At 35.1% G+C, this 26,255-nt stretch overlaps 1 protein-coding gene across 3 annotated transcripts in view; it reads left to right on the top strand.

Annotated features, from left to right (window-relative positions):
- NRDC (nardilysin convertase) overlaps window positions 1-26,255 on the top strand; it is a 106,827-nt gene that overhangs the window by 72,453 nt on the left and 8,119 nt on the right. For all 3 annotated transcript variants that reach the window (XR_004381087.1, XM_032844202.1, XM_032844203.1), the window contains 15 exons: window positions 247-369; window positions 2,653-2,710; window positions 4,846-4,919; window positions 6,289-6,358; window positions 9,085-9,162; window positions 10,058-10,178; window positions 10,255-10,313; window positions 10,622-10,676; window positions 16,346-16,450; window positions 18,388-18,511; window positions 19,071-19,157; window positions 21,071-21,190; window positions 22,527-22,578; window positions 23,470-23,620; window positions 24,074-24,201. Coding sequence is in view for 2 of the 3 variants with exons in the window: in XM_032844202.1 (XP_032700093.1) it covers window positions 247-369; window positions 2,653-2,710; window positions 4,846-4,919; window positions 6,289-6,358; window positions 9,085-9,162; window positions 10,058-10,178; window positions 10,255-10,313; window positions 10,622-10,676; window positions 16,346-16,450; window positions 18,388-18,511; window positions 19,071-19,157; window positions 21,071-21,190; window positions 22,527-22,578; window positions 23,470-23,620; window positions 24,074-24,201 (1,405 nt within the window). In the remaining variant the exon portion in view is untranslated. The remainder of the gene's footprint in view (window positions 1-246; window positions 370-2,652; window positions 2,711-4,845; window positions 4,920-6,288; window positions 6,359-9,084; window positions 9,163-10,057; window positions 10,179-10,254; window positions 10,314-10,621; window positions 10,677-16,345; window positions 16,451-18,387; window positions 18,512-19,070; window positions 19,158-21,070; window positions 21,191-22,526; window positions 22,579-23,469; window positions 23,621-24,073; window positions 24,202-26,255) is intronic.

Here is a 26,255-nt window from a genome sequence, read left to right as displayed (position 1 = left end):
GTTAAAATATACATCACGATTGTTTTTGTGAATTTTTGTCCTATGTTGATATTATTGTTATTATTATATACTAGTTCTATATTATTGAGTCACTTAGGTTATTTCATTATTTGTACATTATTAGCAGAGTATGCATTTTTGGTGTAGAGACTTTTGACAAAGTAAACTTTAAAAAAAGTTTTTAAATTTCAGTATAGTTAAAAATAAAACTATCCTTTCTGTGATCTTTTTCATCCTTTTTTACAGGAAATGCTGAGACACTCAAACATGAACCAAAAAGAAATAATATTGATACGCATGCTAGACTGAGAGAATTCTGGATGCGTTACTATTCTGCTCATTACATGACTTTAGTGGTTCAGTCCAAAGGTAGTGTATTATGTTATGACCCTTAGAATTACTTCGAAGTAGTGCTTTCTTAGGCTTTGTTTGCCTTGATCAGTTTTGCAGTGTACTATTAATTACTTTAGTGCTTGATTCTAGTATGACTTAAAGGAAATCAGGATTTGGAAAAGTCACATAGCAAGTGGAATAGCTTTGAGGAAGCACAAAACTATCTGATTCTCAGGCAACTGTTTTTTTTTTTTTTTTTTTTTTTTTAAGAGACATAGGTCGTATTTCTAGGCTAGTCTGTGAGTTTGTGAGTATACTAATGTACTAATAGGTCATGAATTGGTCTTTTAAGGCACATTCAGATGCTGCCTCTGTTATCTTTGGTTTTGCATTTAATCTATATTGATCATAAACTCTGACAGGGCAAGGTGTCTGTCTTTTCATCTTTACATAGGGTCCAGTGGCATGATTAATTGAAATCCATCATAGTAATGATAGCAAAAGTATCTTAAATGTAAAGAACTGGTCAGTATTTCTTTTCTTTTCCTTCTTTTATCATTATCTTCAGTAATGGATGTTAACTTTTTCTCATTAAATAAATGGTAGCTTTCTTTTGTTTTCCTTATATTTCAGTCTCTTTAGTTCAGTTGTCAAAATATTCCTTTTTGACATATCTTACAGTTTGCACATTTATTTTTGAAAAAGTAAACTTCTCACCTGATATGACTCTTTTTTTTTTTTTTTTATAAAATTTTGTTCTCTCATGTCAAAATTTAAATTAAAGCTGACTTGGCTCTTAAGTAGAAAACTTTTTTGCATTTAGGATCAAAATTAGTCCACTAAGTTGACTTGAATATAAAGCTTTGGATATAGAATGGTAGATTGTTTTGTTCAGACTGCAGATGTGCATCTAGATTCCTTTTACAGCATTTGTTAAAATAGGCAGTTCCATATTCAGTATGTAATTTCAATTTTTAATTACGGTTTCCAAGTCTGTCACAAATATGCATTTTTCTTCAACTGTATTATTTCCTTTGCATTCTTGTGATGACAAATATGAGTGTATTTTTTTTTAAAGATTTTATTTATTTATTTGACAGACAGAGATCACAAGTAGGCAGAGAGGCAGGCAGAGAGAGAGGGGGAAGCAGGCTTCCTGCTGAGCAGAGAGCCCGATGCAGGGCTCAATCCCAGGACCCTGGGATCATGACCCGAGCCGAAGGCAGAGGCTTTAACCCACTGAGCCACCCAGGTGCCCCCAAATATAAGAGTGTATTAATGCTTGTTGCAAATTTCTAAAATAAGTCCTAGATATTTGATAAGAAAACCTTGTACAATTCAAATTTGATTGTTTTTAACCTTTAGCATTTATTATAACATTTAAGAGTTAAATATCTATGGATGCCTGGGTGGCTCAGTCGGTTAAGCGTCAGAATTTTTATTTCAGCTCAGACCTTGATCTCAGGGTAGTGAGTTCAAGCCCCATGTTGGGTTTTAAAAAAAAATTATATATGTATATTATATGATTTATAAAATAATGTTTGCAAGTGCATAAAATAAGAGTTAAATATCTAAGTGGTATAGAGTAAATTCACAGCTTGATTAGTTTAATTTGTATCTTGGTTTTTTACTGGGCACCTTTTGAAAATTAGTGAAACTTGTGTCTGGTGGAACTAACAAATACTATTCATTGATAGTAATGAGTCAGTGAGGTAAAGGTAAAAGGTTTCTTTTCCCACTTAGATCTGCTTTGTTAGAAATTTCAAAAAAATTTTGTATGAAATATCAGAATCAAAAGAAGATAGAAATCATATGAAACCTAAGAGGAAGACTTACAGATTGAAACCTCAGCAAGTATAAATTAATGTAAAATAAATGGAGTGTAAAAGTACTAATGAGATCCTGAGAAAGAAAAATCAGTATGGTATGGGTTAATTGGGAGAAATGTTCCTTGAGGAAGTAAGTTTGGAATAGAGTAGGAGGATGGTTAGTATATTCTTATCTCTTGCCCCTCTACACTGCCTAATGATAAACAAAAACTTTCTTTTTTTTTTTTTTAAACTTGTGTACTTTTTTCTGACTTTATCAACTAGAAATACAGGAGTCTAATAAAATTATATGTGTCTTAAGGTTTTCTTAATTGTTGTTATTTTGTTGTTGTTGTTGTTGTTACTCATTACTGGTTAAGAAGTGGCAAGTAAAGCCCAAATCAAAATATCCCTTTGTTTTATACCTAAAGATAGGTGAGATATCCAATTGCATTTCTACCTTAAATAACAATATTGCATTTTCCTGTCTCCTTCCTGCTCTCCCCATAAGAAACACTGGATACTTTGGAAAAATGGGTGACTGAAATCTTCTCTCAGATACCAAACAAGTAAGACATTCATTTTCATAAACCATATACTTTTAGAGTTAAAGAGGCATCTTCTTGTGTGAGTCCCAGAGGTTCCTTTTTTTTTTTTTGGTGGGGGAAGAGGTATTGTTTTTTTTTATTTTTTATTTATTTATTTTTAAAGATTTTATTTATTTATTTGACAGACAGAGATCACAAGTAGGCAGAGAGGCAGGCAAAGAGAGAGGAGGAAGCAGGCTCCCTGCTGAGCAGAGAGTCCGATGTGGGGCTCGATCCCAGGACCCTGAGATCATGACCCGAGTCGAAGGCAGAGGCTTTAACCCACTGAGCCACCCAGGCACCCATGGGGTATTATTTTTTTTTTAAAGGTGATTAAATTAAGACCTAAAATGGTTTTAGCAAGATCACAGAGACTTTGAGTGGGAAAACTAAGATGAGAATCCAAGTTTCTCTAATTTCTATAGTTCAAAATTTATAAGCTTGTAAACTTGCAGTAGCAGTAATTCTGAAGATTTTATGGCTCCTTTTACATTTAGAGGTTTTCTGTTACTGTGTAGAGTATTTGAAACTGATATAAAAGCAAGTATTATATTGTGAGGTGGAATATGTATATATTCGTATCCCTCAGAACAAATTGTGTTCTCAAAGTTTTGCTTCTTAAGGAAACTTAAGTTGTTTGGGACTTGCAGTACTCTCCTCTATAAAAGAAAGAATCTTGTAGGTGATGATTGACTTTCCATATTAACTAAAAAGTCTATTTCATGTAGTTGATCCAAATTATCTTTTTTTTTTTTTTTTAAGATTTTATTTATTTATTTAACAGACAGAGATCACAGGTAGGCAGAGAGGCAGGCCCGGGGGTGGTGGTGGGGAAGCAGGCTCCCTGCTGAGCAGAGAGCCCAACGTGGGGCTCTATCCCTGAACCCTGGGATCATAACCTGAGCCGAAGGCAGAGGTTTTAACCCACTGAGCCACCCAGGCGCCCCAATCCAAATTATCTTTTTTTAGAAATTGCATATATGGTTCCAGTTAGAAAAGCTTCTACTTTTTGTTTACCTCAAATTCATCAACATGATACAGATATTTAAAATACACTTTGTTGTATTGTAATAAAGAATATCAGAAAATTAATTCTGAAGCAATTAAGTCCTTCTTCCTACTCCTAGTGTTTATATTTTAATGCAATAAATGAAATCAGGTTTTTTTTCTTGCATCAGGTGAGTAAGTTAGATTTTTTTTCCAGTTCCTCATTCTAGGACATAATTTATTTTAAATTTATGAAAGAAAAATTGGCTATGGAAATGTTAGAATATTTGTAGTAACAACTGATTGGTTATTATTAACTTGGCTTTATATAAATTTTCATTGATAATTTAGCAGTACTTTTACTTTTTAGGTATGGAAAGATAATGAAAGCCATGCCAAAGTTATGGGATTGGTTTGTTTGTTTTGTTTGTTTGGATAAGAAATGAGTATGAGCTATGGAAATGTTGAATGGCAGATTAAAATGTGTGAACCTTTAGCAAAAAATCGGGGTATGTTGACGAGAGGAATTCATTAGGTCCTGTCAGGCAATTTTTAGAAGTTCTCTTAAATAGTAATCACTAAGAACTTTGGTTCCTTAATTGGATAGGTTAAAAAGTCTTCTGGATATTTAATAATAATTCATATTGACAGTGTTTTAGAAGAGACAGTTAACAAAATAACCAAATGAGAAGCCTCTAGAAAGAGAGTCCATGTCTTTAAATACCAAAGTGCTTAATACACTGCTCGATACCTAATCAGTCCATTTATACTTGTTGAATTAAAAATACCTCTAGTATGTTTTCTTTCTGAAATGGCTTTATATGGGAGGAGAATTTAATTTGAATGGGGCTGATAGAGGCAGTAAATATTGGGAGGGGAGGCCCTTTCACTTCATTGTTTTCTGTTTCCCATGAGTTTTGGAGATATTTGAGTTACTGGGACTGAGATGAAGACTAGGTTAAGCTCAGGATTTTGTGGCATTGTTGCCATCTATTTGCTTATGCCTAGAATGCTTTTCAGCCAGGAGTATGTAGAATAGATTATAAATACCTATCAGTTAGGCATCCCTAAAGATACTGCTTATAAAGGCTTTTGCCAATTAAATTTTAATATATTTGTTTTATTTTCAGTGGGTTACCCAAACCAAACTTTGGCCATTTAACGGATCCATTTGACACACCAGCATTTAACAAACTTTATAGAGGTTCGTGAACCAAAGGTTTAAAACTGTTTGAAATAACTGTAGCGCATTCTCTAAAACTTACTTGAGGCTGCCAATTTTCTTTGAAAATGACAACACAACAGAAAGTCCAGCTGGGTTGGAAAGAGAGTAGAAGGACAGAGGCGATCCAGTTAGTGACGGACAGCAGACCAGTAACAGATTGGTCTGCTGCCTTGCTGCTACTCGAGTCTGTTTTATGCTTTCTCCTTGTTTTCAAAAACCCTTACTCCCTTTTTTTCTTTGATTGACATTTCTTTCCAAGTTCATTTTATCTATGCTCTGCTCTTTATTACCTTTAAAAAGAGAAAAATAGAGGAGGGATAAGGCTTTGGAAATTATTTCCTTTTATCTCAATTATAAAAACAATTTTTTTAAAATGAAGAAAAATAAAAATAAAGTATAAAGAAATTGGAAAATCACCTTTAAATCTTATCATCTAGAGAAGTCATTTTGGCAAATTTCTTTTGAGTTTCTGTAGGTATTATTTTAACATAGTTGAGATGATAAAGTATATACACTTCTCTTACTTTTTTCATTTAATATTATATTTGTAAGAATTTCCCAATGAGCCACCACATGGTTATGCTATAATTTACATAACAATTTGCCCATAGTGAATATTGCAGAAATATTCCTAATTCAACTTTTTTCTTTCTTTGCTCTTTCTATGATGGCAGATCCTCCCCCCCCCCTTTCCTGATTGCCTAGGTATTCCCTCCTCTTCTTTGTTTACCCCATTGCTAGTCTCTCTCCTCTTCCTTTCTTTGATCAATGACTGTTTAGTCACATCCTTTAACTGCTGCCCACTCCATTCTATCTAAGCTGACTCTTCCCAGAGACAGCTTATTTCTGTTGTATTCTTTCTGGCTTTGTATTTTGTCTTCATAGAATCATAGAGTAATAGCACTGGGAAGAATCATAGAGCTACTTTAGCCTAACCCCCTTTCCATATGATAAGAAAACAGATACAAAAAGATTTAAATGAGAATGATTTTCCTCAAGGTTACATAAACACATATAGCAAGATAGAGGTAGGGCTAGATTTCAACCATGGGTCTCCCAGCTCCTAGTCCTGTATCCTTTCTTGCAAGAAAGGATCCTTCTTAGGAGTATTTCATATTTTTATAGTTCTTTTATCCATTTTCTCTACCTATGAAACCAAACTGAAAAGAAATTTATAAAAATTACATTATTCAAATTGGAAAATTGGCAACTTGAAATAATAATTGCATTGTATTTAACCTTCCCCTGTTTACTGGAGGATGAAATATATTTAAAAAATTAGTGTAGCATAAGAAAAATTAATGGAGAAACACTTATATCTGTTTTTCTGGAAAATATTTTTGTTTAGTTGTTCCAATCAGAAAAATTCATGCTCTGACCATCACATGGGCACTTCCCCCTCAACAGCAACATTACAGGTAAGAGTTCAGGGCAAATTTACTGCATTGGAAACTGAATGAGAGTGATATTTGGAAGCATATTAAACAGTTTCAATTTGAGTGTTCTGTTATTTGATAAACTGTGACCTCACTACTGGAGTTTTTGAACCTGGCTGTATATTTTAATGTCTTCTTGGGTATAAAAACTAGAGTTTTCCTATAGCTAGTTGCCTTTCCTGAGTCTTTGAAAATAAGTATCTTTGTGTGAATGCTAACTTCTATAACTATATTCTTTAGTACTTTGAGTACAAAAATATATTAGCTTATGGCTGATTTGTTAGAGGTGACCACTTAGTTGGAGCTTGTCAAAAAGTAAAGTAATTTTGAGCCTGGAATATGACTACAACCTAAATCTGAAGGACCTACACTTTTGAGGTAGTAATGAGTTAGGGAAGAGTTATATAGATTAGGAAAATATTTTCCCAGCTTATTTATATAGTTATGTTATATGAGCAGAATAGCAAGGGCAAGAAGTTCTTTAAAGATAAGGATCAGTCAATGCCTACAAATACTTTTCTGATTAAAACAAATGCTAAGGAACTGATAAAAATTTACCTTATTTTTTTAAAAAAAAACCATTACCAACAGAACAAACCCATGAGGATAAACACAGAAGCAAAAGGAAAGTAATATTGCTTAAGCTCAGTAAAAACTTTTTTTTCACATATATGATAGAATAATCAATCATCCTATCAAGTTAACAAGAATGGTATGCTTCCCTTAAGAAAGCAGAGAACATGTATTATCTACTTGCTCTTGGTGCAAGGATAACACAGGATAAAGCAATATTCATTGATTCTGTAGTTATAGAAGAGTGTCTTAAAAAGTTAAAATTATTATATGCGTGTTTAAAAGCTCATTGTATTTAACTTTTAACAATAAAAATAATACATTCTTGTAAAATATTAAAATAGGGCAAAAGAGTATTAACTAAAATAAAGCTGTGCTTCCAGTTTTTGTTTCTGGGAAATAGACCCAACATTAATACTTTTTATATATCCTTCAGACATTGAAACAGTGAATATAAAACCTTTTTTTTATGGAGATGAAACTATACTATATATACTATTGTTCCTTTTTTGGGCTATGCTTATTTTTCTAATTAACAAAGGCTGATTTATCCTGATTGATTACTAAGGTAGTTTATTGTAGAAATCTTGAAAATTACTGAAAAGCAGGAAAAAGTCATTCACGATTATGTTTTCCAAAGAATGTTAAAATTTCTGTATGTTTCCATCCAGTTATTATTTTTTATGGGCTATTTGTTTTAATATGCCCTTCATCATTCATCTTGAATCTCTAATTCTGTGAATTAGCCTTTTGGGGAAGCCTTTTTTTTTGTTCCCCACAAAGAAGTCCCCCCCCTTTTTAAAAATTAGTTATCTTTTAATTTTACAGATGCTCAAAGTCATACAACATGTAATTGGCAGAGTTGACATCTGAACACTGACATTTAAATTTTAGAATCTGAACTCTTTTTTTTTTTTTTAAGGATGAAATGGCTTATTTATTTAATTTTTTTAAGTTAACATATAATGTATTTTTTGCCCCAGGTGTGCAGGTCTGTGAATCATCAGGCTTGCACATTTCACAGCACTCACGATAGCACATACCCTCCCCGATGTCCATCCCCCAGCCACCCTATCCCTAACCTCCCATACCCCAGCAACCCCTCAGTTTGTTTTGTGAGATTAAGAGTCTCTTATGGTTTGTCTCCCGCTGGATTGCATCTTGTTTTATTTTTTCCCTCCCTACCCTTGTTTATACCTACAGAGTAACCAAATACAAAACCATTAGTTTTTTTCAGATGCAGATGTTGTGTAATCTACAGCATTCATTCTTTAATTTATTTCCCCTATATCAGTCCTAGGATAGATATAATTCAAGTTCGTATTTTGAAACAATTTTGTGTGGGGTTTGAAGATTGCTTAATGTAGTCAAGATCCTAATATTATAACTTTTAAGAGTTTATTGAACTTCATAAACTAATTTTAAAATTTAAGAATGCTTAGATTTCTTAACTTTATTTTTCTATAGTTTTATTTTGTAGCAATACATTTCTGAAATTATAGTAGAAGCCAGTGGGAAAAGACAATTTAAATAATATATATATAATTACTCACACTAACATTTTTACACCTGTTACATTGTCATGAAAACTCTATGAGTAAGTAGCTGGGCAAGTGAAGAGAAAAAGAAAATACAATGAGGTTATGTCTCTTGTTCAAGATCATGCATTTACTTAAAGGAATAACTAAAACTATAAGCTAGATTTTCTGACCCATAAAGTAATACATTTCATTTTACTACAGAGCTTGATGCAATACTGAAAGTTTTTCCTGACACTGAGGGATTCATTCTCTGTATTAGGTTCTAAAATGATAATCTATATTATTTCCATTTGAGGTGAAACAAAAATGAAATATTTTACCATAAAAAAAGTTTGGCATTCAAGAGAAAAAGTTGTAGTCTTAGTTTTGAAATGATCATACTCATTCAGTGATTTCAGATAAAGAAGTTAAATTTTACCATGTTTTCTGTATTTACTGTGCTATTATCAAGTTAATAATAATTTCATGTGTGGTGGAATTTATGTGATAAGTTTATAATCATATTCTTAAATATCATAATATTTGAAGTAAGAATTCCTTCTGTGCTGATACCTTAATTATTTTTATTTTTGACCTTAACATTTTTTTTTAAAGGGTGAAGCCACTTCATTATATCTCTTGGCTGGTTGGGCATGAAGGCAAAGGCAGCATACTTTCTTACCTTAGAAAAAAGCAAGTATTTAATTAATAAGTACTTTCAGTGTAGCAATCTCTGAAATATAATAGACAATAAGCATTCTCTAATCTATTCTTCTTGTTTTATCTGCCAGAAAGCCTAGAATCAGATCTAATGGTTAATTATAGTCACTTTAATACCTAAATTATTTTAATAGCCCTATTGTATTTGTGCATTTCCTCAGAAGCTACCTTTTAGTCCTTATTGGAAGTTAGTTATACACAAAATTTAAAAAATCATAAATAAGTGGATTCCAGAGTTACATAAAAGCTTAGCTCTAATCAAGAATTTAGATTTGAATGGTAAAGAAGTCGATTATTTGAATGCTGTGGATCTCCTGCCTTTCCCAACCCGGAAGGTGGACTTTAATGAAAACTACACTTGGCAGAGAAATCATAACAAATAGTGGGTCTGTGAACATTATATGCAACATTAGACAACCTATAGAGGTTAGCTGATAGTCTCAAAGAGCTCATTCAATATCCCAAGTAGGGATATATCTGAAGTATTTTAAGCTTCTTCTCGGAGACAGGTTCAAATGGAATGAACGAAATGCCTCCCAGCAACCATAATTTTAATATTTGGTGCTGTTCTCTTCAACAGAAACTTCTGTCTCTTCATAAAACTATTAATATTATTACTATGTTATAATATGTATCAGTGCTTCCATAAATATGGCTGTTATCTCCTGGTGATTCTTGCATATAGTACAGTTGCTTGGGAGGCCTTGTACTTCAAAAATTTATACTTTTAAACTTACTTTTGGAAAGCATGTTTTCCTCTGAGCTTCCCAAATTTTACGTAGAAAGCCTACCTATTTTGTTAATTTGAACTATTTGTAGACTGTCAATCCCAAGATAATTGAGTGGATTCGTTTTTTCCTAACAATAGGTGCTGGGCTCTTGCACTATTTGGTGGAAATGGTGAGACAGGATTTGAGCAAAATTCTACTTACTCAGTGTTCAGCATTTCCATTACGTTGACTGATGAGGGTTATGAACATTTCTATGAGGTAAATAATTAAAATGGAATTTAAGAAATATAGATATTACTTTATGTAAAAACATAATCAGATGTTTTGTTTTCAGGTTGCTCATACTGTCTTTCAGTATTTGAAAATGCTGCAGAAGCTTGGCCCAGAAAAAAGGTAATATGTACATAGTACATAGTACATAGTAGTACATAGAATTAGGCTAGAAATCAGTCCTAGTATGTTTTAGCCTTCAGTCTGCCAAATAAACATGTTTTAGTCCTACCATGATGGTTTTTCAGGCATTTCCTGCTTAAGTTCCTTCACTGGCTCCATATTCTGATTCTTTTACATGTATTCACATGGGAAACTTGAAACATTAAGGGTTTACATTAATGTGGCCAGTCTGTTTTTTTTCTCTTTCCTTGCTGAAGATTCCGATAAATTTAAATACATCTTCTACTTAAAATTTTCTTCTTTCACAGAATTTTTGAAGAGATTCAGAAAATTGAGGATAATGAATTTCATTACCAAGAACAGGTACTGGAAGTCAAATTCTTTTTGAATGTTATCTGTGACCAAGTTGAAACTGGTGTGGACATTATTCCTCTTTTTGGAAGTGTCACTGGAGTTTTAATTCTGCCACTCTCTGTCATGTGAGTCCTAAGATGGCCTTGAGGTTATCTGAAAATTAACTCTTGTGTTTTTAAGTACGTATCTTGAGTAATAGTGAGAGCATTAGGCGGATTGACACAGATCTTGTGTGACAGTCATTTTATCTATGAATAAAATGTCTGTCCTTTGATAAACATTCATGGATAACTTGCTATGTTACTTGATATTTTGGGAATTCTGATATTACGAAGACATTCTACAGGATAATTCTGTGATAATTACCATATGTACTATGAGAAACAGTGTGCTTTAGGATTTCAGGGCAAGGAGAACATTTGCCTTCCATCTGAATAGAATCAGGGAAGGCTCCATGGATGTGGTAAATTTGAATTGAGTTCAGCATTGAAAACAGATAAGGTTGGATACACTGTAAGCAATGAGAAAAACATAAATAAAGAATTCTGGGTTATTGTGAAAAAGTAAATGGTCCTATGTATTTTTGAAAGGAAGGTATAATATAAGGCTGAAAGGTAAGGAGTTTAAAGCAGGATTTCTTTAAAACCCTTTTTGTGGGGCACCTGGTTAAGTGGGTTAAGCCTCTGCTTTCGGCTCAGGTCATGATCTCAGGGTCCTGGGATCGAGCCCCACATCAATGGGGAGCTCAACAAGGAACCTACTTCCCCCACCACCACCCGCCTGCCTCTCTCTGTCTACTTGTGATCTCTGTCAAATAAATAAAATCTCGAAAACAAAAAAAACGCTTTTTGTGTCCTGGATCTCTTTGGAAATCTGTTGAATCCTCAGAATAGTATTTTCATCCCTTCAACTTTTTAAGCTCTCAGAAATTTGTCATAGTGGTAGAATGACCACTGATTTATCCCTCCCTCACCTAGATTCACTAGTTGTTAATAGCTTTCCATATTTTCTGTTCTCTTTTTTTTAAAAGACAAATTTGTGTTTTTAAAAAAGTATTTTATTTTAGAGAGAGAGAGTGAGCAAGAGAGACCACAAACAGGGTGAAGAGCAGAGGGAGAAGCAGACTCCCTGCTGAGCAAGGAGCCTGAGGTGGGACTTGATCCCAGGACTTTGGGGTCATGACCTGAACCAAAGGCAGACACCCAACTGACTGAGCCATCCAGGTGCCCCATATTTTCTATTTCTTTCTTTCCTTATATATGCATGTGCATGTATGCATATCTTTTCCCCAAAACATTTGAGGTTTAATTACAGATATTATGGTACTTCACTTCTGAATGTTTTGTAGCATATATCTGCTACACAAATGTATTCTTTTGCATAAACCTCACTAAAATTGTAGCACCCAGGAAATTACATTGAAACAATGTTGTCAAATATTATACAAACCAGGGATGCCTGGGTGGTTCAGTCTGTTATTCTTCTGACTCTTGATCTCAGCTGAGGTCTTAATCTTAGAGTCATGAGTTCAAGCCCTGCATTGGACTCCACACTGGGTGTGGAGCCTACTTAAAAAAAAAAAAGATACGTATACACACATATTGTGTAACATATATGTTACACAATTATATGTGTAATTTGTATATTACATATATGTTACATAATTCATAAAATAGTGTTTCTAAGTGAAATAAAATACAGTAGTTTTTGAAGGAATATTTAAGTAAAGTACTCAAAATGTTCAAAAAATAAATGTGTATCTTTATTAACATATTAAATAATAAAGTCTAGGGCGCCTGGGTGGCTCAGTGGGTTAAGCCGCTGCCTTCGGCTCAGGTCATGATCTCGGGGTCCTGGGATCGAGTCCCGCGTCGGGCTCTCTGCTCAGCGGGGAGCCTGCTTCCCTCCCTCTCTCTCTCTGCCTGCCTCTCTATTTGTGATTTCTCTCTGTCAAATAAATAAACTCTTTAAAAATAATAATAATAATAATAAAGTCTAACAGTTACTTCAGTTTTAAGTAGCAGTGAGTGTGAGATATCTGCGAGAACTATATTGTGATTACTTTTTTTAAAAGATCTTATTTATTAATTTGAGAGAGCACGCACAGGGAGTGGGGGGGCAGAGGAAGAGGGAGAAGCAGATTCCCTGCTGAGCTTGATGCGGGGCTTGATGTGGGGCTTGATCCCAGGACTCTAAGATCATGACCTGAGCTGAAGGCAGATGCTTAATCAACTGAGCCACTGAGGTACCCTACTATATTGTGATTTTTATTGGTTAGTCATAGATGCCGCTAATACAAGTGTGGTTTGTACCTATATTCAAAATAGAATAAAAATGCTAATTTAGAGGTTACTGAAAATAAATACGTAATTTCTTCCCAGCCAATTCATGCACATACACACTCCTGAATTTGTTCATTGATATATCTTGTGGGAAATGTCTGTGGACCCTGGATTAAAAACCCCTGATTTAGAACTGCTTCATAGAGCTTCTTGAAGCTGCCTTTTTGGTCATCACCAGAGATGATTTCCTGAATATCTACTATAAGTAGAGAAGATTTAGGTACATGAGGACAAGGTCACAAAAACTGTAAGCTTTCAGTTACTGTTGATTCCTATGTAATCTGCTCTGTATACTTGAATCATTGAAATAGAAATAAAAATCTTATTCTATGAAAACAGGCTGCTTTGACACATCTATTGGCCATTACAGGGCCCTATAGACACACCCCCCATAAGTGGACTTACAGGCATAGAACTCCACAAGTCCTCCCACTTACCTTACTAGGAGTAATTTTGTTCAGTGTCCTTATCAGCTGTGGTGGCAGCATGTGGGTCAGAACTATGGCAGGGAAGGAGTGGGATCAAGAATTGTGGACTACAACCCTAAGAGATACCCAGATTCTTTTTTGGGGGGATCAGCTTTTTAGCATTGGTTGAATGACATTTTTGTTCTGCCCCTCCAGTTTCTTCTTAGCAGATCATTTCAAGATGTCTTTTTACTGACATCTCCCCATTTTTGTAGTTCCTGTTTTTACCATTAGCAATATTCATGAATACTTGTCTTGATTTTAAAACATGAGCCCAAAACCTCTTAGATTAAAACCTAATCAGTGCAAAGTGAGAACAAATCAGAAAGGTCTATATCTGTGTGTGAACTGCTAAATTAAGTAGCTCAGCTTATTTTGGCTTTTATATTTTTTTTTTTAAAAACAAAGTTAGAATATCTCTTCTTTAGACTTTTTCTGGTCTTCATCAAAGGCAAGTAGGAATGCCCTTTTTAAACTATTCAAAGCAGTCTTATTTTAACTAAGAAATTTATTTATTTGTTTATTTTCTTATTTATATATTTAAGATTTTATTTATTTGTGAGAGAGTGTGAGCCACGGGTGAGGGGCAGAAGGAGAGGGAGAAACAGACTCTCTGCTGAGCAGGGAGCCTGACCCAGTATTCGATCCCAGGACCCTGGGATCATGACTTGAGCCAAAGGCAGCCGCTCAACTGACTGAGCCATCCAGGTACCCTTAATTAAGAAATTAAAACAAATTATTTCCTATAGAAACTTGGACTCAGTATGTCTCATAAATCAACAATATGAACTAGAACAAGGTGTTTAAGTGCTTTTTTGTAGGCAGAAAACAAATAATGTAATAATAAGGCAATAAAAGTTTGTAGTAGATAAAAAAAATTAGAGGACAGATAATAAAAAGTGTTGGAGAAGAAATAGAGAAATTAGAATCCTCATACATTGCTGGTGGGAATTGTAAAGTGGTATAGCAGCTTTGGAAAAACAGTTTGGCAGTTCCTTAAAAAGTTAAACAGAATTACCATATGAGCTCTACTGTAAGTTCTTCTAGGTATTCACCCAAGAGAATGGAAAACATGTCCACACAAATACTTGTACACAAGTATTTCTAGTAGCAGTATAGCCCCCAAAGTGCAAATACCCAAATGTCAACAAATGCATGGTTAAACAATATATAGAATATGTACACGATGGAATATTACTGAGCTGTGAAAAGGAATAAAGTACTGATTCATGCTACAACATGGATGAACCTGGGAAACCTGTTAAGTGAAAGGTAGTCACCACAGGTCACATGTTATATGATTCCATTTATATGAAATTTTCAGAGTAGGTAAAGCATAGAGATACAGCACAGATTGATGGTTGCCAGTCGCTGCGGGGAGTGGGTAGTAGGGAGCGAATATTTAATGGTTATAGGAGTTTCCTTTTGGAGCAAAGCAAATATTCTCCAACTAGATGGTGGTGAATGGTTGTACCACTTTGTACACTTTACTTAAATTTTATTTCATTTTTAATTGTGTACTTTAAAAGTGTGAATTTTATGATATGTAAATTATATCTTTAAAAAAATGAAAGAGTAGCATTTAAGTGTTTTTCTTAGTACCTGTTCCATTGCCTTGGCACTAGAGATCTGCTTTTAGCCAGGGTCCTTAGTGGTTTCTCATAGGAAATATTTTGAATCATTCAGTTTTGTTGCATACCAGAGCAGTTAATTTATAAGTAAGTGGCTGGTGAGAATAAATTACTTAAAAATAAAATGAGAACAGAGTAGGTGGAATTGTTTTAAATAATAATAGCACCTTAGTGACCAGTCAACTTGATGATTCAGGAATGTTTCCTGAGGTAGGAAGTGGAACAAAAAAGCTAACATTTTCTATTTTTTTCTTATTCTATTTTTATGTGATAATATGGTAGATAACATATACCTGTGGTCTCTAGTTCAATGTATGCATGTCTCATTTCTTCTCCATGAATTCAGTAACCTTCACTTCTCTTCTGTCTCCCGTTAGATGAGAGAAAAACCCATAGTGTCTAGTAAAAGACTGAATAGTGCGGTATTTTGGAAAGAGTGTTTGCTGCTACATTAGAAGGCCCAAGTTCTAGTGTCTACTCAGCCTTTTATTTACTGTGTGGCTTTGGGCAAGTGTATTTCCTTATAAAATGTAGGAGTGGAACCACTTGGTATCTGAAGGACTTGGCAGTTTTAAGATTCTGAACGTCTGGGTGCTCAATAAGTATTTGATTGCTTTCCTTTGAAAAAGCATTTTCATTTCATAAGTTGGAGAACTTTTGGTTACTCTTTCAGTTTTAAATTGAGGAAATATACTGATTAATATAATTTCTAATATCAAGACTTTTATCTAATGACACTTTTTGATTTCTGCATTGATTCATGTTTATAGGTAGTTTTTGGTCATAGGGCTATAGTGATAAAATGATGAAGACTCTCTTTAAGGACATCAGTCACATGGGGTACTTCTAAACAAGCATTTACAGTTCAGTATTGTAATGCTCTCATGATGAGGCTATGACATGATCAGAGCCTAGTGTGTTATAGGGCTCAGGATGGGGATGGGAGGGGTGTCAAGTTAAATTCCTTAAGGTGGTAAATTTTCTTTGGCTAAATTTTCTTAGAATTCTGAGCATCAAATTACCCTCTCCCTTTTCCTTTTTTTTTTTTTTTTTTAAAGTATTGCTATGCCCAGTGTGAGGCTTGAGTGAGGATCAAATTCTTAGCCAAAATTATATCTGCGTAGTATATTTCTGTTCAGAAGCTTTTGGTTTCACTCTTTAAAAAAAAAATTATTTCTGTTTTGTGGTAAATTAAGAATAATGGAAGTTTCTGGTGTGAAATAATTCTCTCTTTACAGACAGATCCAGTTGAGTATGTGGAAAATATGTGTGAAAACATGCAGCTGTACCCACTACAGGACTTTCTCACTGGAGATCAGCTTCTTTTTGAATACAAGCCAGAAGTAAGGTTTCATTTCTAAGAGTTACTTTTAGACAAAGAGGAGGGGGACAAAGTGCAGAGATACACTTAAGAACTGTGGAAATGTAGAAAACTTGGCTAAATTTGTTGAATTTTTTTTTTTTTAAAGATTTTATTTATTTAACAGACAGAGATCACAAGTAGGCAGAGAGGCAGGCAGAGAGAGAGAGGAGGATGCAGGTTCTCTGAAGCAGGCTCTCTGTTGAGCAGAAAGCCCCATGCGGGGTTCGATCCCAGGATTCTGGGATCATGACCTGAGCTGAAGGCAGAGGCTTTAACCCACTGAGCCACCCAGGTGCCCCTAAATTTGTTGAATTTTTTATTTAAATGAAATATCAGTAGTTTTGTGGGTAATTTTTCATGATTGCTATATCTGATCATGTTTTAAATATGAGGAGAAAATCAAGTCCTTTTGTCAGGTACAATTATTGTCACTATTTTTCAGGTTATAACATCTATTAAAAAAGTGATTCCTGGGCGCCTGGGTGGCTCAGTGGGTTAAGCCGCTGCCTTCGGCTCGGGTCATGATCTCAGGGTCCTGGGATCGAGTCCCGAGTCGGGTTCTCTGCTCAGCAGGGAGCCTGCTCCCTCCTCTCTCTCCGCCTGCCTCTCTGTCTACTTGTGATCTCTCTGTCAAATAAATAAATAAAATCTTAAAAAAAAAAAAGTGATTCCTAAGAATTATGTGCTTTAGTTGCTAGGCTTACTTGGAGAGTTGTTTTGCTTACCTTTTAGCTCAGTTAGAGGCTCTGGGCAATTACATTTTAACCATTTTGGAAATATTTATGAGAAATGTAAGATTCCCTGAATTTTGAAACATGTGACTTATAGATAATATTATATACAAATAAATATTTGGTTGGGTTTTTCCTTCCTTCCTCTTTGGGAGTAAGTCATTTTGCTCCATAGGAGTTCTCATAGCAGTTTTCAGTTGGATGATTTGCCCCCCAGGGGATATTTGTCAATGTCTGGAGACATATCAGTTGTCACAACTGGGGGATGCTCTTGGTAGATCATCTAGTGGGTGAGAAGCCAGAAGTGGCAGCTAACCATCCTACAGTGCAAAAGACAGCGCCCCACAGTAAAGTATTATTTGGCCCAAGATATTAATAATGCTGAGGTTGAGAAACCTTGATAATAGGGTATTCCAAAATTTTAGAGGTAGGGAAAGGTAAAGGAGGAAGCAGTAATCACACATTCTTGTTATCTCCTAGAAAGATTGGGCCCTGGGGTCTAAGTATTCTATTCTGAATCTCCATTTATTGTTTTTTTCTCAAAGAAATGGTGTTTAGTTGGTAGTTAGGGTTTCAGACCTTACCCACAAAATCTTGTGTTTACTCCTACTATAGATGAAGGATTACTGAAGGGGGCCTTGCTGTGGGATCATTTTACTGATTCTTGGGGATGAAGTAGTGTAAGCATAGTCTTTGGAACCATGTACAAACTTGTTTAGAACTCCACATTTGCTATTTCTAGCTGTGTTGTTCTGTGCATATTATGTAATCTTTAACCCAAGCAAATTACATAACTTTTAACAGGAACCTGAGTAGTATTCTTTATAAAATTGAGTATACCTTAGAGTTGTTTTAAGATTAAATGAAATAATGTATGTTAAAGACTACCTGGCACATAGTAAAACTTAGTAAATGAGAGCTATTTTTACTGCTAGTTCTATTATTATGTAGGATTTGAAATGAACACAGTTTATAGAATTATTAAGAAACATTTGAAACAACTAATAGACTAATGAAGTTTTATAAATTGGGGTGTTCATGAGTATAGATAAATTTCATGTGCATCAAGATGTCAGGATCTTGGGGATGCCTAACTTAATATGGCTTTGCCTTTTTAACAGAGATGTATTAGCTTAAAGTTGTTATTGTGTGTGTTTGTGTGTGTGTCCCCTCCTACCCCAATTAGGTCATTTCTGAAGCCCTTAATCAGCTAGTTCCGCAAAAAGCAAATCTTGTTCTACTGTCTGGTGCTAATGAGGGAAAATGTGACCTCAAGGAGAAATGGTTTGGGACTCAATATAGTATGGAAGGTAAAATACTTTAATAATTGTTTTACAAGTTTAAGTTCATCTGACTCATCTGAGAATTTTTATTCCTTAATAATTTTCTGATGGTTCCTATGGGGAAAAAGTGTAAAGTTTTTTAGAAGTTTACTTTGAAATAAAAATTATTCATACTGCTTTGCAGAAAAATTACTTTCTACTATGTTTATATTTATTATGGCTAGTGAAAAAATCCTGTTTTCTGGGTAGTTTGGGGAGGAGTTTTGACTATGTTTTAGAAGAGTACTTCTGAAACTTCAGTGTATGTATATATCACCTAGAGATCTTATTAAAATACAAATTCTTATTCACTAGCTCTGGGGTAGGTCCTGAAATTCCCCATTTCTAATAAGCTCCCAGGTGATACCAGTGCCACTAACCACACTTTGTATATAACTATTTTGAGTAGTAAATGGCTAGCATGCCTGGATATATTACAGTTATCCTGAGGAAGAAAAATTGATTTTTGAAGGCTAGTTGTTAATTGGTTTGTTATTGAGAATTCTCAGCATTTTTTATTGGATCAGTTTGTTTTTCATCTCTACAGATGTTGAAAACTCTTGGGCTGAACTATGGAAGACTAATTTTGAATTAAATCCAGATCTTCATCTTCCAGCTGAAAATAAGTACATAGGTCGGTGAAAAAGCAGTTATTATACATAATCCATTTATGTATCAATAAAACAAATAGCAGCTGTATAGTGCATTTACAAAGTGTCATTTGAATTCCTATTTGAGCTTCCCAGTAACATTGTTTTCTTACTTTTTTGAATGAGAAAACCTGAGGCTTAAAAAGGCAAAGTGACTTTTCCTAGACTAGTCAGTTGGTGAAGGGAGAAAATAGAACTCCCTGAAACTTTTGCTGATCCTTTTATGTCAAATCTCTGTAGGAACAGCCATTATCTTTCCTGGTTGTTTTAGTGTTTTTTAAACCAGAAGTTTTGTGAAATCATTGTAGTGGGTTTTCAGGTCAATGTGTAATGAGTTATGAAAGCATTAAAAAAAAAAAAACAGGATGGAAAATAGCGAAATATTTAATTGCTTTTTAAGGAAAGGGTATTATTTCAAGAACTTTGGTTCTGTATAGAGATATATATGTGTATCTGTCTGCCTGTCTATTTGCCTGCAATGGGAAACATTCTAACTATGAGAAGGTCACTGGTCTAGGTCAAAGGTTACAGTTGGATATAACTAATTTAATCAGAATGCCATTTTCCCTAGCAATTCCACTCCCAGGTATATACCCAAAAGAATTGAAAAAAAGTAGCCAAATAAATACATGTACATGCATGTTCATGGAAGCATTATTCATTAATGGGAAATAGCCCATATGTCCATCAGTGAATGAATGGATGAAAAAATTATGGTAAGTATATACAAAGGAGTAATACTCAGTCATTAAAAATAAATGAAGTATGTACATGCTACAACATGGATGAACCTTGAAAACATTATGCTGAAGAATCGAGACATAAGGGGTCATATAGGATTCCATTTATATGAAATACCCAGGATATGTAAATCCATAGAGACGGAACACAAGTTGATGGTTGCCAGTGGCGGAGAGGCAGGGGAGTGGATAATGGGAAGTGACTATTTAATGGAGTATAAAGGTTTCCTTTTAGGGTGATGAAAATGTTTTGAAACTGGATAGAAGTGGTGGTTGCACAACATTATGAGTGTTCTAAATACTTCTGAATTGTTCACTTTAAAATGGTTAATTTTGTTATGTGTACCTAACCTCAGTTAGAAGACCAAAAGCCTTTTTAAAAACTCTCATATATTTTAGACAATTCAGTTCCACATCTTGAACTTTGAGTATCTAAACAACCCAGTTCTTTTTAATAAATGTAACAAGTAGTTTTTTATATTCTTGTTTTCCTTTAAGTAGCTTTTCTCACCTACATATGGATGAAACAATTTATGTTTTCATTAACTTAGAGGACAAATTTGACTTTGTTTTTTTGGGTAAGATTTTATTTGCCAGAGAAAGAGCAAGAGAGAGAGTGAGCAGAACCAGGGGGAGCAGCAGGCAGAGGGAGAAGCAGGTTCCCCGCTGAGCAAGGAGCCTGATGCGGAACTTGATCCCAGGACCCTGGGATCATGACCTGAGGTGAAGACCTAAGTGACTGAGCCACCCAGCCATCCCAAGTTTGACTTAGATAGAACAGAGCTTTTTTGTTACCTTTCAAATGTCCATAAGGTTGATAAAAGACATTTTCATTCAAGAATGGATTTGTTTATAAATTGGTTTATAGAACTATCCTGACTAAAGGCCCCTCTTACAGTTAAGACTATCTTTGAGAAAGACAAAGAAGCAGAACATGGAGAGATCAGAATTGATCATTAGGAAATTATAGATCTTCAGAGTTCATTTAAAGGCCAAGAGAATTTTCTTTTCTGTGTTCTAATTTATTATATTCTAGCATTTGAATTTGGCTTATTTTTGCCACAAAGAAAAGTTATCTAGACTTCTAAAACCAAGAACAGATTATTGGGAATCATGTTAAATTACTTGAATGAATTATTACTCTTTTCTTTTGTTAGCCACGGACTTCATGTTGAAAGCTTTTGACTGCCCTGAGACAGAATACCCTGTTAAAATTGTGAATACGCCACAAGGTTGCCTGTGGTATAAGAAAGACAACAAATTCAAAATTCCCAAAGGTAAACTGTTTCCCTCTGGAAAAGGAGTGAGCTAAGTATAGCAACTGTTTCTCCACTTGGTAGCAACCTATTTCTGTGTGTCTGTCATCTGTCTCCCTTTCTCCTTCCTCTTCCAGTTGAAGATCTTTTCTTTCTTTCTTTTTTTTTTTTAAAAGATTGTATTTATTTATTTGAGAGAGAGAGAGACAGTGAAGAGAGGGAACACAAGCAGGGGGAGTGGGAGAGGGAGAAATAGGCTTCCTGAGGAGCAGGGAGCCCAATGCGGGGCTCAGTCTGAGGACCCTGGGCTCATGACCTGAGCCAAAGGCAGATGCTTAATGACTGAGCCACCCAGGCGGCCCTGAAGATCTTTTCTAGGCTTATCTATCAGATCCATGCTGTGCTTCAGTGCAGTTGCAGAAATCCTTGTATAAATTACAGATTCTAGGAAATACATAAGGATTCAAGGCTAAAATGCAATTGTTTTTAAATACTCTTCTTGCAGTTAAATGAAAGCAGAGCCAGGTGTTTGACCATCTTAGGGAATGGGTGGTGTGTTAAGAGTATGCTGAAGGAGATTATTCTTAGACACAATAGCTAGCCTGTTCCAGTATTACAAATGTAAAATATCCTCCATCACTCTCCCTCTACCATTTTGCTTTTATTGTAAGAGAATCACAGTATACAGTTAAATAGACTTCAGAGTTCTTGTCTTTAATGTTGACCCAAATGTCTTTAAAGTTGACCCAAACTGTGTTGCATTTTTATTTTCTGTTCTTGTGCATAGCATAGGAACTTACTGAAGCAGCTTGGGATCCAAAAAAATAAATAAATAAAGTAAAATCCTTTCATTGCCATTTAACCCAGATCCCCAAGCTTAACACAACTGTTCTGTGGCTCTTAGGCCTTCTTGAGTTTATTGGGAAGGTGTTTCTTGAATTTCTTACCAGTGTTTCTAAAAATGGTGTTAATATTTATTCAGCTTCTTTGGAAAGTCTCTGCTATAGCTTTCTCTGAGCATTGAGATTGTTCTTTAATGTTTTTGACATGTATACCTCTGTAAACATTTTCTCTGAAAAAAGCTACTAATAGATACAGCATTCCTAGGCTCCTTTGTGTGTCTATGTATCTGATCTTCCCACAGACTACAGTGTGCCTTCTGGATACTACTTAGAATGGTAAATACTACTTTTTAAAAGATAACTTGAGGATAAAGATGTAACAAGGATTTAAGGGCTAATAGTTTATTTCAGAATTTTTAGAAACTGTGATGTTAGGAGCATATAGCAGATGTACAAAATATTTGAGACCTCTGGCCTGTATTTTCTCATCTTTTTTTTTTTTTTTTTCCTTTTAGCCTATATACGTTTTCATCTGATTTCACCTTTGATACAGAAGTCTGCAGCAAAGTAAGCAATTGTCCCCTTTACTGGAAAATGTTTCTTTTTGAAAAACTATTTTGTTTGTTTAATTTTGGATCATTCCGTCATTTTCTCTATTAGTACTGAGCTGTGCTGCTGATTTATGTATTTTTTTTTTCTGTGCCCTAAACAAATTATTTGTATTGATACTAAACATTAAAATGGAATTGTGGCAGCTCCATTTCCAGCACCCAGTTATAAAACATGCTGATAGTGTACAGTAGTCATAGTATTACTGGATTGAGAAAGTTCTTTAGAGATGAGTTTGGATTAACTTCCAGTCTATAATAAGAACAAATGCATTTGTTGATCCTATATTTAGAAACTGGCAAGGAATCTGATTATACTTTGTTTGTAGCAAATAACATGTATTTATAGATAACTGCACTGTGGGAGGTCAGTCCTAGAATATGCCTGAGAGGTGCTCAGGAAATGTTAGTATACTTCTTCCTTTGCCGCTTAAACTGTGGAATCTAGCCTTAGAATGAGAGGCAGCACTAATATTTATTAATACCACTTGAAAAAGTATATTAACTGCCTCCCTTCCCTCAGATTTTTAATTTGTCAGTCAGAAAACCTGGGCTGCAGGGGTGGCCAGAGCCTTTCGGCCAGTTGCCTTTTACACGTACCCCATTTTTCAGTATAAGCACTAACATTTTACATGTGTGCATAACATGATGAGGATTGGGAAGCACTGCTGAAGGTAAATATTCTATAATGTGCCTATAAAACTGAGTCCTGCGTAAGCTGTATTTACCTTTGAACTACATTACGGAGTAGTCACTGTCTTTCTAAACATGGAATTTCCTATTCCAAAGCACATTTGTTCATGTTTATTTCTTGCCAATTAATGGTGTTGTTTGCATTTTATACTCTCAGTGTGGTCCTCTTTGATATCTTTGTCAATATCCTTACCCATAACCTTGCGGAGCCAGCATATGAAGCAGATGTGGCCCAGCTAGAGTATAAGTTGGTAGCTGGAGAACATGGTTTAATTATTCGAGTGAAGGGATTCAACCACAAACTACCTGTAAGTACAAGTGTTCTGTTTTGCTCATAGAGAGGTTTAAATTTTATATTTGTTGCCCCTAAAGCACCTAGAGGCTTATGCATGAGTTGGTATAAACAGAAAGAAATGTTCATTGATGTGGGTTAGCATGTTTTCTTGGCTGGTGACACGTAAGAGCAATGTATTTACTAATTACTAGCAATGCATGCAATACAGCCTCTGCTTCAGGCTTGATTTCACAGCCCTTTGCTCTCAGTTTCTCTGCAGCCAACACTGGATAGGATAGTTTGATAAAAGTTGTCATTACTTCCAAAATTAATATATAAATGTAATGCCCTCCCAGTTAAAGTCACATTTAAGGGCAGTGGAGATAGTGAATAAAAAATTATTTAAGTTTATTTGGAAGAAGAAAATCTTTAAGAATAGTGGATTTCATGCTTCTTTACTCAAGGTTCCTCTTTCTTTTCTTTTTAGCTACTATTTCAGCTCATTATTGATTACCTAGCAGAGTTCAGTTCCACACCAGCTGTCTTCACAATGATAACCGAGCAGTTGAAGAAGACCTACTTTAACATCCTCATCAAGCCTGAAACTCTGGCCAAGTGTGTATACATAGGATCAGCTTATATTTTGAAAGTATTTGCCTTTCTAGGGGTTAGGTGTAGAGGGAATGAGGCTGTAGTTTCAGTAATAATTTTTCAAATTAGAATTGGCTGTGGTTAAGGAGACCATCTATTGGGTTATAGGATTTTTTTTTTTTTAAGATTTTATTTATTTGACAGACAGTAAGAGAGTGGATATAAGCAGGGGGAGTGGGGGAGGGAGAAGCAGGCTTCCTGCTGAGCAGAGAGCTCCACACGGGGCTCCATCCCAAGACCCTGGGCTCATGACCTGAGCTAAAAGCAGACATTTAATGAGCCACTCAGGTGCCCCCAGGTTATAGGATTTCCAAACATAGCTTAAGTAACTCTGTGAGTAGGACTAAAATAAGCCTACTTACTCTACTTAGAGGCTAAAGGTAAACAAGGATTTTTTTCCAAAGTTTGTAAGTAAACAACGGTTAAAGAAATGCTGGCTTTGTTATAGCTCAAAATTGCTTTACTACTGATTTTAGTATATTGGGTGTTGTTGTGATGAAACAGTTGAGTTTAATTGCTTAACCTGTCACTTACCTGGCAACTGTAGCTATCCAGAATTCAGCCAAGTTTCCAGAGGACAACAAAAAGGCTTCTGACTATATAATAACGCTTAAACCCTCTGCTCATAACCCCTTGAGGCTTTCATTAGAGCCTGTTCTTTATGTTTGTTTTTTTTTATTAAAGAATTGAAAGCATAGTCTTAAAAGAGATATATATATTTTTTTAATGATTTCATTTATTTATTTGACAGAGAGACACAGTCAGAGCAGGAACATAAGCAGGGGGAGTGGGAGAGGGAGAAGCAGGAAGATCAATACAGAGCTCGATCCCTGGACTCTGGCTGGGATCATGACCTGAGATGAAGGCAGAGGCTTAACAACTGAGCCACCCAGGTGCCCCGAGCATGTTCTTTTGTCTAGGGCTAATGGTAGCCCAGAAGTACCTCTGTGTGAACCAGAAAAAGTACCCTTTTGGGTGCCCTCTTTCAGCAGGAAGAGCCTTTGTGGGAGGGAGAAAAAAGTCCCCTCTATGCAGACATAGCCCTTTGTGCACGTGGCTTGCAAGCCCCTGCTTGATCTCCTTGCTGGGCATCTAGAAATGGTAAACAGCACAACCTTTTATAGAGACCCTACTCTTGACACAGTTTTTGTTTATTTCATGGTCAGTTCTTTATTTAATTTTAAAATTTAAATTCAGTTAATTAATATATAATGCATTATTGGTTTCAGAGGTAGAGGCCTGTGATTCATCAGTCTTACATAGTACCCAGTGCTCATTTTACATTACATCCTCTCCTTAATGTCCATCACCTAGTTACCCCATCTCTCCACCACTCCTTTTTGACACAGTTATATGGAGCCCACATATGAACAAAATTCAAAAGCAAGGCAGGTGGCAGTTAAGAGTCAGACCTGTAGTAACTGATAATCTGGTCATAAAAAGTTATAAAAACTAATAACCAAATGTAAGTTGGAAAGGAGAGTTGTCTGGGACTTTCAGTATGATGAAAAATAGCCCTGTGTATCCAGTAACTCCCGAATACTACCTTATTAAAATGTGGTAGACTAATAATTATACCTATTTATTGACGATTTGTTATTTGCTACATATAAAACCTTTATCTGTATATATCTATTTAATTCTGTCCAAAACCTTATCATGGTAGCCATTACTATTTCCGTTGTTTCATAGATGAAGAAATTGAGTCACAGATATTAATTTGCCACATTCCAATAGTTTAGTGTGAGGAGGAAGGAGAGTTCGGGGTGGGAGAAGTTGGGGGGATGAAGAACAGGGGTTGGTCTGATTCTGGCCTAGAGCCACTATGTGTACTATGTTGTCACTGCAGTAATAGATTCCCATAATGCTGGCCCCTACTAATTAATAAAATGTTAATGAGATTTCAAACAAAAATAGTAATACTAAATTGGTGTGTGACTCATCTGGCAACTAATGTGAAATTTTTATTTTGCAATTGAGATAGGTGAGTTGTACCAGAGAGCAAATCTATATATAAT

Source organism: Lontra canadensis, unplaced genomic scaffold (genome assembly GCF_010015895.1).
Source record: "Lontra canadensis isolate GAN:19392208 unplaced genomic scaffold, GSC_riverotter_1.0 scaffold148, whole genome shotgun sequence".
In the NCBI taxonomy this organism is placed as follows: Eukaryota; Metazoa; Chordata; class Mammalia; order Carnivora; family Mustelidae; genus Lontra; species Lontra canadensis.
Note: the sequence above shows the minus strand (reverse complement) of the source record. Positions and strands in the feature narration are given on the sequence as shown.